Here is a 14,030-nt window from a genome sequence, read left to right on the forward strand (position 1 = left end):
CCAATATCTTTTTGCAATGCATGTTTTGTAAGTGGCAAGAGAGACTGTTATAAACAATTTACATTTCCAATTATTTGCAACTGTATTACTTATACAAGAATGTTTTGAGCTAAACGTTCTTGTATTATAATTATCCATTAATTCCATTGTTATATATATATATATTATATATTTTTTATTATTATTCGTTTAGCAGACGCTTTTATCCAAAGCGACTTACAGATGAGGACAGTGGAAGCAATCAAAAACAACAAAAAGAGCAATGATATATAAGTGCTATAACAAGTCTCAGTTAGGTTAACACAGTACACGAAGCATGGGATTTTAAATAATATAATATATATATATTTATATGAATGTGTGTGTGTGTGTGTGTGTGCGTGCGTAAAACAAAAAAATAAATGTGCAATAAATAAATAACAAAAAGCATACGTCAATTTGGCGTCAAAAAAAGAGACGTCATTAAAAGCTTATCGATTATTCTAAAACCTTGCATTTAGTGCCACCTGCTGGACGTATATATCAATAAAAATATATGTTTGAAATATGAAATATATGATTGGCTTTAAACAAATTTGGTAACGATTTGTCTCTCAGCTTATATTTGTAGTTTGTGAGAAACATCTAATCACATCACAACATCGCTGTATTAAAAGTTATCTTCTACGGTTTCCCTTAACATCAGTTTCTGTTTCTAAATATTAACCCAACTCAAATAAAATATGGAAAGTACATAGTTCCTACTGTTAACTCTCTCTCTCTTTCTCTCTCTCTCTTGCTCACAAATAATAATTGTAGAATTGATTTGTGAAGCGCTTCCACCGCGCATGCGCAGTCGATCAGGCGGATGTTGATGCGCAAACCAGCTGCAAACTTTCCTCACTCGATCACTAAACCTGCTGCATTAATCAGCCTCTGGTAATTACTGCTATTGAACTGTTATTAGTTAATGAGCGCAGGCATGTCGTGATGGTGTTTGAGTTTGACGTTTTGGTGTTATTGTAGGTTTGTGAGCCCGATGGCTGCTTTTGTTTATTTCCTGTTGCTTGCATCTGAATTCAGATCATCATCTGTTATCATTGATGTTACAGTTATCAAACCATTTACTTAATGCAGTCTAGATTCTATATCATTCAGACACTTATTTAACGGTGTTTTTGCTGTTGTGTGATGTCGGGAGGATTATCGCAGCTTTAGCTGTGTTTGCTAACTGTTTATGCGAGGCTAGGGAGGAATGTGAATTCACTTTTTTTATTATTATTATTATTATAATATATATATATATATATATATATATATATATATATATATATATATATATATATATATTTTATATGTGAATTGCTTCTCTTAGCACCAGTTTAATGTAGGTGATGTTTAAGATAACATGGATAAACATATATTAAAAAATATATATAATGGTTGCTAATGACAGTTTGATTGATAATCTAAAAAAAACTCTAAATGCATGTTATTAACGGTAAAATCAACGTTAAATACATACAAAGAGTAATTTCAAGCATTTGTATCAAATGAGTTTGTGTGTTTGTATTTATGTAATAAATTATTTTTGTGTCATCCTGAATATCTGGAGTGTTTTGTCTTTTCAGGTTGCCAGATCCTCTGTCATGAAATCCTCCTGATTAATTGACATGTTTTGGTAAAATGGCCGCTGAGCTGTTTCCTGCCAAAAAACTGGCCACTGTCGCACCCAGTGCTGTTCAACAGATCCAGCAGCAGAACGTCAGCAACAACAACACCATCCAGGGATGTAACTGGCAAGGCTTGTACCCCTCCATCAGAGAGAGGTGAATCACTCTTTCTCTTGTGCATTGCTCTGTTATGCTGCCTACATAGACAGCATGTGATGTTGCATTGATGGCACTCGATGTAAGGGTCTCGTTCGTTTGTCCTCTGCAGAAACGCAGTCATGTTCAACAACGAGCAGATGGCTGATATTCATTTTGTGGTGGGACCTCCAGGAGGAACCCAGAGAGTGCCGGGACACAAGGTACAGAGTCTTACAAATACACTGACAGTGAATCCAGTTAATACAATAAAGGATCAAGTCAATGCAACAAGTTAAAGAACTAAAATGCATGTATATAATGGAAAATCATATTTTTTTCCCCCTGTGTATGACTGGGACATGTTCTTGGGGGATGCTTGTAATCTCTTTTTGAGGCCGTTGTCTTTCACTCTTTCAGTATGTCCTGGCTGTGGGCAGTTCTGTATTTCATGCCATGTTCTACGGAGAACTAGCTGAAGATAAGGATGAGATCCGGATCCCCGATGTGGAGCCCGCGTCATTCCTGGCCATGTTGAAGTACGGCTTTCAAAGCTATTAATGAAACAAAACATTTTCACACATTTGTTTTGTGATGGGGTCATAAAGATAGCACGTGAGGTCCTAAAGTCTGAGAACACTAGTGATTTATTCTTTCTAATAATATAAACAATATAAATATAAAATAATTCTGTATTTATTTATTCTTAATTTTATAGTTTAATATTTTAAAGTACTAAAATCATGTTGTGATGTGTTTAAAGATGGAAATCTAAGGTGAGGTCCAATAAAGTGAGGTTTAATTTTCTTTAAAGAACTTTTTTTTTTTTTATTAAAAGCATTTAAATTCTACTTTATTATATTATAACACCTCAAATTGTTATGTTATGGGGACTTTAAGGATCAAAATATTATTTATTTGACAGGAGTTTTTATGAATATAGGGAAATACATTTTCAATTAATTTATTTATAAACATTTTTTTTTTTCGTAACAGATGATCTGGCTATCAGTTTAACAGTTTGAGTGAATGTTTAGTATTTGGTTTGTTTTTCATTTGTTTAAATGACCGCAGCATTCAGTAGAATTTACAGAATTGTTTGCGTTCGGTTTTCAGGTATATCTACTGTGATGAGATCGACCTGTGTGCAGACACCGTTCTCGCCACGCTGTACGCCGCCAAAAAATACATCGTTCCCCACTTGGCCCGCGCTTGCGTCAACTTCCTGGAGACCAGCCTGAGTGCGCGAAACGCCTGCGTCCTGCTCTCTCAGAGCTGCCTGTTCGAGGAGCCCGACCTCACGCAGCGCTGCTGGGAGGTGATCGACGCGCAGGCCGAGCTCGCGCTCCGCTCCGAGGGATTCTGCGACATCGACGCTCAGACTCTGGAGAGCATCCTGCGGCGCGAGACGCTCAACGCCAAAGAGATGGTGGTGCTGGAGGCGGCGTTGAGCTGGGCCGAGGCCGAGTGTCTCCGACAGGAGCTCCAGCCCACCATCGAGAACAAACGGCTTGTTTTGGGAAAGAACATCTACCTGATACGCATCCCGGCGATGGCGCTTGATGATTTCGCCAACGGTGTTGCGCAGTCCGGCGTGCTGACGCTCAACGAAACCAACGATATCTTCCTGTGGTACACAGCGGCCAAGAAACCGGAGCTCAAGTTCGTCTGCAAGCCACGCAAAGGGTTGACGCCGCAGAGGTGCCACCGCTTTCAGTCCTGCGCCTACCGCAGCAATCAGTGGCGATACCGCGGCCGCTGCGACAGCATCCAGTTCGCCGTGGACAAGCGCGTCTTCATCGCCGGGTTCGGGCTGTACGGCTCCAGCTGCGGCTCGGCCGAGTACCAGGCCAAGATCGAGCTGAAGCGCCAAGGCAGCGTGACGCTCGGCGTCGCCATCATCAAGTACTTCTCCGACGGCTCCAGCAACACCTTCCCCGTCTTCTTCGAGCACCCGGTGCAGATCGAACCCGACACCTTCTACACGGCCAGCGTAGTTCTGGACGGGAACGAGTTGAGTTATTTTGGCCAGGAGGGGATGACGGAGGTCCAGTGCGGGAAGGTGACCTTCCAGTTCCAGTGCTCGTCAGACAGCACCAACGGGACGGGTGTGCAGGGGGGGCAGATCCCCGAACTCATATTTTATGCTTGAGAGCGCCCCGTTTCGATTAACTAGAACCCAATGTTTAGGGAAGTGCTGCTCTGAATTTGCACCGAGGCTGCAAAAAGATGATTAGAGATTACTGACAATCTATATAGACTATTTTAGAAGTGTTTGTGCCCCTAAAAGAATGAAGTTTGGTTATCGTTTACTCACCCTCACTGTCGTATTTCACGCTGCTGTTTTCAACCCAGGATCAGTGGAGACTGGGGCGGTCAGGGTTCAGAAATATCGAAGTGGTCTATATAACTGGTGTGCGGTAATTTACAACACACAAAAGTTTGGGGTCAGTAGGCAACAGTGGAAGTGGATCAAAACCTTTCATCAAAGCTGTACTAAAACCATTAAGACAACTCTGATGAAATGTTTTGATCCACTTCAAAATGTTGACGACTACTGTATTTAAAAAAAATAATGTAATACTTTTAAGGATCCATTAAATGAATTGAAATTACAGCAATGACATAAAATGTTACGAAAGGTTTCTAATTCAAATAAATGCTTTTGAATCTTCTCATCATCAAAGAATCCTGAAAAAAATCTGTTTAATAAGCAATACTTATAATACTCAGCAGCACAGCTGTTTAACATTCATAAGAATAAAAAATGTTTCCTGAGCAGCAAATCAGCATATTATAATTTCTGAAGGATCATGTGACACTGAAGACTAGAGTAATGATGCATCACGCGAATAAATTACATCTTCGAATATATTTGAATCGAAAACTGATACTTTAAATTGTAATAATATTTCACAGTAATACGTTTTTACTGTATTTGAGCAAATCAATTTACCAACCCCAAACTTTTTTGTATTTATTTTTTAGATTATTTGAGGCTCTCAAGTCTCATTTCCAATATAACGTGTTAATTATTTTGAATCAATAATGACCAGTTTCCTCACATAAAAGCTGCCATATGACATAAAACTGCTCGTAAAATGGTGCATAAGTGAACCAGAAGACGTGAGGTTGAGTAAATGATCTCATTTCCATTTTTATGTGACGCTCTTCATTAACAGAAGAGTTTATGATCCACTCGTTTAGCTGGATAATCTTTCTTTCAAAGCATTATTGAAAGACACTAATAAGAACATGTCTGCTAAAGATAAAGAAAACCGTAAAACACAAATAACCTACGCGTCACGGTTTGTTTGTTTTTGTGAAAGTTTGTCAAACGGTTTTACCGGTCACGTGACTGACTTTTACTCTTTACTAACAGCAGACGTGTGTTTCTTGTGGGGAAGATTATTTAATATCTTGAAATGTAATTTGTGAAGTGTAAAAATCTAATTTCACTTGATTTATTCTACAGAATCATATTTGTATCGCCTTGTGTGTCGTATCGTAATGAAACCGTATTTTACTGAGCTTTAAAGTATTTGAATATTTTTTTTACTCGACACGTGAAGCACAATTTGTCTTGAAGCGTTTCGATGAAAAATTAATTTCTCTACTTAATATTCATGTAATCCTATATTTTATAACATTTTGGTGCAACACAACATTGTATGTAAGCGGCATAAAGTTAAGTGGGGTTTCACAAAGACTTTGAGAGAAAAGATGAGGAGAGGGAGAACTAGTGGTGCTGGTTAATTAAGATAAAAGCACTATTACTATTATTACTTTTTTTTTTTTTAAAGAGTAGTTCACCTAAAAAGAAAAAAAAAAGCTTGAAAATGTACACACCCTCAGGTCATCTGAGATATAGATGAGTTTGTTCCTTCATGGGAACAGCTTTGGAGAAATCACTTGTGTTATTATTCTGCAGTGAATGGGTGCCGTCAGAATGAGAGTCAAAACAGCTGATAAAAACATCACAGTAATCCGCATGACCATCAGTTAACATCTTGCGAAGCTGAATGAAACAAATCCATTGAGAAATTTTAACTTTGAACTGTCGCTTAAGTCCTAAAAGTCCTGAAAAAGTTGCCTAATCTGAATCAGGAGAGAAAAATGCACAGATAAAGCACGGTTTACAAGCAGAAACCGTTCTAAACAAATACTGAACTGGAGTAATGTGGATTACTGTGACGTTTTTATCAGCTGTTTGAGCTCTCATTCTGACGGCACCCATTCACTGCAGAGCATCCATTGTTTAGCAAGTATAGTAATGATAAATTTCTCCATATCGGTTCTGATGAAGAAACAAACTCATTGACAATTTTCATTTTTGGTTGAACTATTCCCTCAAAGTTTAACACTACGGTGCAAAACTCAAGGTGTTCTAATCTGTCACTTTTCCAACAGTCAAATTTGGGATTTAAGCACAAAAAAAAAATCTCAGACACTAAAGGAGGGACCCGAGCCATATAGGGACCACAACATCATAGACAGAGGGACTGTTTATTAAGGCCAGTAAGAAATCGCCCCGTCAATCATCTGTTACAGCATGGAGACAAGGCCAAGCACCATTTGCATTTGTTTCAGGAACTGTACAAATGATACTGTGGTGATAAAATATATGTGGTATTCAACCTGAAACACTACACAACACTCCAGCTCTTTCATATCTGTGTCCATGTCAAACCTTAATTGCACTATTTCTCATAAAGTAGCTGTTTTTGTGGTAACACTGTGGAACAATGTAGAGCAAGTTAATTCCGTTGGTTTTATTTCTGAAATGCTTGTGATCTGGACTGGCGTTCTGCTTTATTCGGTCAAATCAAACCTTGTGATATAGACATTACTCTGTAATTTGTGCCTTTTCTGGATTGGGTTTAATGATGTGAACTACCTGAGCGGTTCTTACACGTACACGAAATTCCTGGACCATGAGTGCAGATGTTTTTACATGCTCTGTGCACTGGTCGTATTCACTGGAATTGTAAGTGTAAGAGGTTTTCATTCATTCACCGCTGTGTTTTGATATATGGCATGAGTGAGGAAGCCTGTTTCTTCTGTTGTGGAGAACATGAGGTGCCTGTGAAAGTGCCAACAGACTTTTTTGAATGTGTGAACGGCGTTTGTGTCAACATGAATAAAGCTAACTTTAACTCCTGCTTCTCTGTGTACAGTTTTCATTAAAAGGGAATTGCAACATCTATTCGAAAAGAGATCCAACAAACGTGACCATTTCAGTTGTGTATGGAGAGGTTGAGGCTATTTCTTCACATCGTGCAAAATTCTACATGTGTATGTTGCGTATTCTAAATAGAATCTTAAGAATGGAATCAAAATTAAATCAGTTGACAAATCTAAATTAAAAAAATAAAATATTTACAATTTAGATTAAGAATTTCTTCAAATTGCAGCATCGAATAATTGAAAAACCCTAGTTTTTATTTCTATATTTTTAGTTTAGTTTTTGTCTACAACGAAATAACTTACTACGACTAGGTATTAATAATAGTGATGATGATGAAATAATAATGTATTTCAATTATTTACAAAAATTGAATTAAATTTTAAAAAGAAATATACTACTATGGTAATACTACTACTTTTGCTTTAAAATAAAGAAATAGCATTTAATCATTTTTTTTTTTACAGAACAACACCAAAACTATAATATTAATTATTGATTAATTAATTTCTTTGATTTTAAACCTTAAAATGTTATTTTTTTTATCTAGAAACACCGTCTGAAGCAGCAGATCATGAGGTGTAAACAAACCCTTGACTATTTCATCCAAAAATGGCCGGCCGGTCAACTACAAAAGTCTGAAGCAATCATAATTCAGAGGAGAAAGTATGATGTTTATTATTAAAAGCTTTCATCTCCAAGCATAAATTCATCACTAAAGTAACACACACAGACTCCAGAAAACCAAGCATGAATCCGTCAGAATCATTTGGTCTTGTGTTTCTTGCGCGCTTGAAACTGTTCAGTTTTGTTCTTGATGGATTTGACCAGCAGTGATAAACTGGGGTCCATGACTTTAGTGGAGGACGAGGGCGTCTCCTGCGAGGCTCTGCTCTTCAGCGCCTCCTCTGCTCGGCGTCTCTGTTTCTCCTCTAGGAGGCTCTGCGTTGCTTTGGTCTTCTTGTAGGCCGGGTCGGACGGGTCAAGGTTGTAGAGATGGGACGTGAACACGGCCTGGAAACGCGGGTCTTGAACGTCCACCTGGAAGTCGTCCTCCTCCAGTGGCGTGTTGCTCTTCTGGAGCTTCTTCCTCTTCTTCTTGCTCAGGTTCTGCTGCTCTACGATCTTGTCGTAGTTGAAATGTTTGTGCTTATCGTCTTCTCCGTCGTCCATCAGCAGCTCCATCTCGGCCTAGATGCAACGACACAGCCGTTACCCATGATGCATTACCCACAAACACACATTCATGACCATCAGAGAAACATACCCTCTGTCTCTCCAGCTCTTCCTGTTCTTCTGGTGACCTCTCCTCATTCTTCTTCTTCCTGTTCTTTGTGTTTTTCAGGGATGCTGCAGAGAGGATATATAGATTAGAGCACTAACGGTGTGATACTTCCTAAAGGAGTATGAGACACTCTGATGTTGAATATTAGAAAGCATGAAGGGAATAAAGTGCAGACTCGTCACTGACCTCTCGAGCCGAGCTCCTCTTTGAAGAAGGGGTCACTGAGGTCAACATCAGCAGGAAGTTCATCATCACTGATCTCAGGCTCCGCCTCCGCTTCTTCCTGCACGAGACAAAAGAGCATATGTGAGTCAGAAGGACAAACTACATGATTCTTTCCCCAGCGACACGTTTACCTTCTTTCCTTTCCTCTTCTCTTTCTTTTTCTCCTTTCTCTTCTGCAGGTACTGCTCCCACGGAGTCAGCTGATCTTTGCCCTCCATTTTCTTCTTCACTAGCTTCTCAGTTGTTTCCTTCAGCCCTAAAAAACAATAAACATTAATAAAACATACATGTTAATATATGATAACATGTTCCTCATTTTATTTATTATAATATTATTTATTATAATATTATATCGTTTACATTTACTTTATATATATACTCACAAACTATTGCCAATAAATAAAATACAATATATTTGTTAAATATATATTTTATAAATATATTTATATATAAACAAAATTTTATTATGTATTTATATATACTATTAATCAAAAAGTAATAAATCAGCTACATAACTACATTTGCAGTCATAAAACATTTTTGATAAATGTATATTTTGTAAATTTTTCTTTTGTATATTTCCTGAATGAATATTATATAAAATAATAAATATATTTTTTTTTTTTGACATTTTATGAATAAATAAATACAAAGGAATATATATATATATATATATATATATATATATACACACACACATTTATATTTATTTTATTATAAGTTTAATATATTTACAGAAAAAATGCATATTATTATATTCTTAACAGTGATATGCAATGTTACTTTTTAAATTAAGTGTATTAATTAATATTTATGTAAAAATGTTCAGAATTAATAATCTGTGAAATATAAATGTATTACCTGGTACCCATGTGACCTCCATATCCATGCCGTCATCCTTCTCCTTGTCTTTGTCCTGAATGCTCTTCAGTAGTTCTCTGTATTTAGCGATCTGCTCGCTGCTCTTCTTCTCTTTCCTGCTCTTTGTCTCCTCAGGATGAGGCTCAGTGGGCTCCTCAGCTGAGACAACATTCAATTCAACACAACAACATTTCTGACGGATGAAAAAAAGCACCATCACCGGTTCAGAATAGTGTTGCTAGATGATTGAGTCATCACTAACCCTTTATCTTCTGCTGCTCTGCCTCTTCCTCTTCCTCTTCTTCCTCACTGGAGGAGGCCAGGTAAGCCTTGAAGTCCATGTCCAACAGGTCGTCCTTATTGAACTTCCTGCAGAGCGCCGTGACGCGGTCGTGATCCGTTTCATCCCACGTCAGCTCCACCTAATGACAGCACACACATTATTCTACTGTGAGTCAGCAGCTCAGATCTGATGTAGGACTCGACGTGTCAGACCTTGGCTGTGGTGGTGGCCGTCGATGTGAAGAGTTTAGGTTTGTAGGAACTGTAATCCACATCAGTGGCTCGGTCTTTCGGCTCGTCGTCAAACGTCACGTCATCAGGGATGAACCTGCGAAACCCCCAGAGCCAGCAAACACCAGACAGCGTCACACAAGTTCTTAGAAATGTTAGAAACCAGATCTGTGTGCTTGACGGTTTGAGTTATAAGATCTCACCGCAGGTCGATCATCGAGCAGCTGCTCTCGTACTCATAGCCGTCACACTCCTCGTAAATCTTTGCTGCTGTTTCGACCGAGTCGCACTCCACCACGGCGTAGTAATACCTCAGACGCTTGAACTGATAGTCTCGCACTTTCTCTCGGTAGATCCTGAAAACACACGGGAGATCCTAACTGGTTAAAACCATGCTTCCTCTGATCGAAACCAAATAGATCAAATGATCCTTGAAAACCATTCAGAGTGAATATAAAAATAGAAGACATTAAATATTGTCAAAAGGCTGAAAAATATCGATACAGGTAGGTAAGATTTGTTTATGTTTCACCAAGGCGGTTGCATTTACAGTATTTGTTTCAAAACACAGAAAAAAACAGCAATAGTGTGAAATATTTTCTATTCGAATATATTTTAAAGATGTAATTTATTCCTGTGATGCAAAGTTGTATTTTTTTAGCATCATAACTCCAGTCTTCAAGTGTCACGTGATCCTTAATATACAGATCTGCTGCTCAAGAAACACTTCTGATTATTATCCATGTGGAAAACAGTTCTCCTGCTTCATATTTTTGTGAATAGTAAGACCACCATTTATTTGAGTCCGAAATCACTGTCACTTTTGAACAATTAACTGCATTCTTCCTGAATAAAAGCATTAATTTCTTAACATTTTTATTTAAACTTATTGAATGAATAATAATAATAATGTTTTAAATAAATATTGGCCATCTAGAACAGAATTTCTTCACTAAGCTTGTTTGCAATGCATTCTGGGATCCCCGTCACTGCAAAGACTGGGCAACCAAACCCCAATAAGGATCTGAACAGCTCCAGTGAATGACTGTGTATGGCGGTACCTTTGCTCCTCTGTGTCTGCGTCAGGGTTCTCCGGGAGGCCGGTGAGCTCCAGCGGACCCTGAGTCTGTTCTGCACTCATCCTCTCCTTCCCCAACTCAGACGGATAGATCTGACACACACACACACACACACACACGTCAGACTCACAGCTGCAGGACTGAGATGAGATGAGATGCGCAGGAAACTGATGTGATAGTTACCGTCACAGACAGCACTACGCCTCCTTTGGGCTTAAACGAATTGAAGAGAGCCAGAAGATCTTTAGCTTTCAGTCTGTCCCAGTTCATGTTACAAACCGCCAACCGTCGGGAAGTCTAAACACAGGAAATAACATGACAGCAACAAACAGTGACACTTCACTATGAGGAACAATTCTCATCATTAACTAGTTGCCTATTATCATGCCTATTTTTAACATATTGGCTGTTTATGAGTAATTATAATGCCTATATTCTACATCCTTAATCCTACCCAATACCTAAACTTAACAACTACCTTACTAACTAGTAATAAACAGCAAATTAGGAGTTTATCAGGGCAGAAGTCATAGTTAATGCTAGGGATGCACCGACATGAACATTTTCACCCGATACCGATAGTTCTTTAATTATGGAAGCCCATAACCGATATGTTGGCCGATACATTTAAATCCACATTTTTACATACTTTATGAGAGCCTGATTACCAAAAAGTCTCATCATTAAAAGGCATTAAACACTTCAACATAAATCAAACATAAAGCAGCCTTACAAATAAATGAAATAATGCAACAGACAAAAACAAAGATTCCCTTACATTATTTTACAGTAGCTAATAATCTCATTATAATATGAATATGTTGCAGTTCACTGTATTATCATTTTCGAAGTGTTTCCAATGATATTTTAAGCAATTAAAAACATCTTGGTGAACAGTGCGCATCTGAAGTGTCTCTGCAGGAAATAATGCACTATTTATCGGTTCTAAGATATCGGCCAAATTCTCTTATCGGTTCAAAAACGATAACAGAAAAATTTACATATATCGTGCATCTCTAGTTAATGCAGCTTTGATGAGCAGAAGAGTCTTCTTTCAAACATTTAACTTCTGAACAGCAGTTTATGATTAATAAATCTCACATCGTCACTGCGTGGAGCATCTTTCCACATCTCTCCCCAGTCGTGCTCAATCTCCTCTTCCTCACGCTGCAGATATTCCTTCAGCTCATCATCATCATCCTCATCATCTTCATCAGAGCTGGTCTCAATGTTACCCTTCCCTCGAGCCAGATCGGGTCCACTGTCGCTGTCATCACCTGACTCACTCTCTTCATCAGCCTCCTCCTCATCCTCACTCTCTTCCACGTCATCATCTTCCTCATCCTCTTCAACACCAGATTCCTCGTCTTCATCTGTTATAAACAAGACAAAAGGTGTCAAGCCATAAATAACATTCGTATTGTCTACAAAAGAGGAAATAATGCATTATTTATCGGTTCTAAGATATCTGCCAAATTCTCTTATTAGAGACAATCAGATGCATTACTGGGATTAATAACGAATATTAAAGCAATATGTGAACCTGAACCACAAAACCAGGAATAAAGGTCCTTTTTTTATTGATATTTATACATCTGAAAGCTGAATTTAAACGTTTTCCACTGATGTGTGTTTGATCTATTTGGCCCAGAAAATCGTAGGGTGCAAAAAATTCTAAATATTGAGAAATATTTAAAATTGTCCAAATGAAGTTCTTAGCAATGCATATTACTAATCAAAAACCAAGTTTTGATAGATTTACAGTATGAAATTTACAAAATCTCATCATGGAACATGGTCTTTAATTTTTTGCATAAAATCTATAATTTTGACCCATGCATTGGATTTTTGGCTATTGCCACAAATATACCTGTGCTACTTAAGACTTAAGTGCTCCAGGGTCACATTTATAAAACAAAGTGAATGCAGTACCTTCTTCAAACACTCTCACTCCCTTCACCAGCGGCTCTTTGGTTTTCTTAGCTACTTTTGTCTTCAGGATCTTCTCTGTGTCTGCCTCCTCTTCAGATTCATCGCTGTCTTCCTCATCCTCAACCTGAGATTTCTCATCAGCCTTTTTCACTTTCTTTTCCTTCTTCTCGTTCTCCTCTTCTTCGTCTGACTGCTCGGAGTCAGAGAGATTGTAGAAGCGCTTGAGGTCCTCTGTGGATGTGTGGCTGACGGGTCGGCCGCGTTTATCGACTGTATACTTCAGTTTAAAGCGTTCGTCGTGGAACATGGACTTGAAGCGCTTGTCGATTTTGACTTTTCGCTCTCTGCTGGGCATCTCCCAGAAGCGAGGGTCCTTCTGGACCTTTGAGAAGCGGTCGTCGCCGCTTACAGTGTTTTTGGAGGCCATGGTAATTATTAGGAAGAGCCTGATGAAAGCATCAACCTGTGAAAAACACAGAAGTGGTTAATTTCAAGTACATGTAGAACCAAGTGTATATTCGTTAAAAGAAATGTCATGAAACATTTCTTACACCGATAATAACCCAAAATAATGTAATTCCAGTTCTGTATAGAAGACACTCAAGTGCAACTAAATCAGTTTTCATTTCATTCAATCTTAAATCACATAAAGACACTAATAAAGTATGAAAAAGCTGGGGCTTGTTATCAATCTTTATATTGCAGTATTACCAAGGCAAGATTGAAGATAATTCAAAAACTGAGGCATTTTGTCAAATGTTTACTTGTCATTTGGCTGTATGCAAATGTTAGGATAGTCTGTATTTGTTTGTTTACAGTGTCTGTCTGTAATTCTGTACCACTGTAGAGAATGTAATGACAAATAAATAAAACACTGTGCTAGTCGTTAATTGACAAAACATTATAACAATTTATGAAAACCCCAAGAAATCACAACATAACTGACTGCGCAGTAGATTAAAAAAAACATATATAAAGTCCAATACTGACCTACTTGGTTTTCGTGCGATTTTAGAGCACAGTTCCACACACGTGTTTTCCCGTGGTGCTTTACTACTTCCGCTACATCTTGGAAGCCTTAGCCACGCCCTTTTTGGGTACGGCGAGACGAAGAGCTCAAAACACCGGATGAGTATAAATAATCGATTGGCTACATTGCTTTA

General features: G+C 38.1%; 2 protein-coding genes across 6 annotated transcripts; one reads left to right on the top strand and one right to left on the bottom strand.

Moving 5' to 3' along the window:
* Window positions 1–828: 828 nt before the first annotated feature.
* btbd3a (BTB (POZ) domain containing 3a) lies at window positions 829–6,947 on the top strand. Of its 4 annotated transcripts, XR_008152225.1 has the most exons (6): window positions 891–1,001; window positions 1,611–1,808; window positions 1,921–2,011; window positions 2,208–2,326; window positions 2,904–5,532; window positions 5,806–6,947. XR_008152225.1 is itself a non-coding variant. In XM_052545926.1 (5 exons), the coding sequence occupies exons 2-5, from the start codon at window positions 1,666–1,668 to the stop codon at window positions 3,937–3,939; spliced, it is 1,389 nt and encodes a 462-aa protein (XP_052401886.1). In that variant the 5' UTR covers window positions 829–918; window positions 1,611–1,665; the 3' UTR covers window positions 3,940–6,947. The 4 variants fall into 4 exon arrangements, 3 of the variants coding, with proteins under 3 accessions (XP_052401886.1, XP_052401885.1, XP_052401887.1); XM_052545926.1 differs by having other exon boundaries at window positions 829–918; window positions 2,904–6,947; XM_052545925.1 differs by having other exon boundaries at window positions 2,904–6,947.
* Window positions 6,948–7,625: 678 nt separating this feature from the next.
* On the bottom strand, window positions 7,626–13,993 carry esf1 (ESF1, nucleolar pre-rRNA processing protein, homolog (S. cerevisiae)). 2 transcript variants are annotated; one of them, XM_052545916.1, is made up of 13 exons: window positions 13,858–13,993; window positions 12,868–13,330; window positions 12,037–12,308; window positions 11,119–11,232; window positions 10,918–11,027; window positions 10,060–10,212; window positions 9,839–9,953; window positions 9,606–9,765; window positions 9,344–9,502; window positions 8,614–8,738; window positions 8,444–8,540; window positions 8,240–8,322; window positions 7,626–8,163 (listed from the first exon to the last, which is right to left on the bottom strand). In XM_052545916.1, exons 2-13 carry the CDS (start codon window positions 13,292–13,294, stop codon window positions 7,738–7,740), a joined length of 2,241 nt encoding a protein of 746 aa, XP_052401876.1. In that variant the 5' UTR covers window positions 13,295–13,330; window positions 13,858–13,993; the 3' UTR covers window positions 7,626–7,737. The 2 variants fall into 2 exon arrangements, with proteins under 2 accessions (XP_052401876.1, XP_052401878.1); XM_052545918.1 differs by having other exon boundaries at window positions 13,862–13,984.
* Between the last annotated feature and the right edge of the window lie 37 nt (window positions 13,994–14,030).

Source organism: Carassius gibelio, chromosome B1, assembly GCF_023724105.1.
Source record: "Carassius gibelio isolate Cgi1373 ecotype wild population from Czech Republic chromosome B1, carGib1.2-hapl.c, whole genome shotgun sequence".
Lineage (NCBI taxonomy): Eukaryota > Metazoa > Chordata > Actinopteri > Cypriniformes > Cyprinidae > Carassius > Carassius gibelio.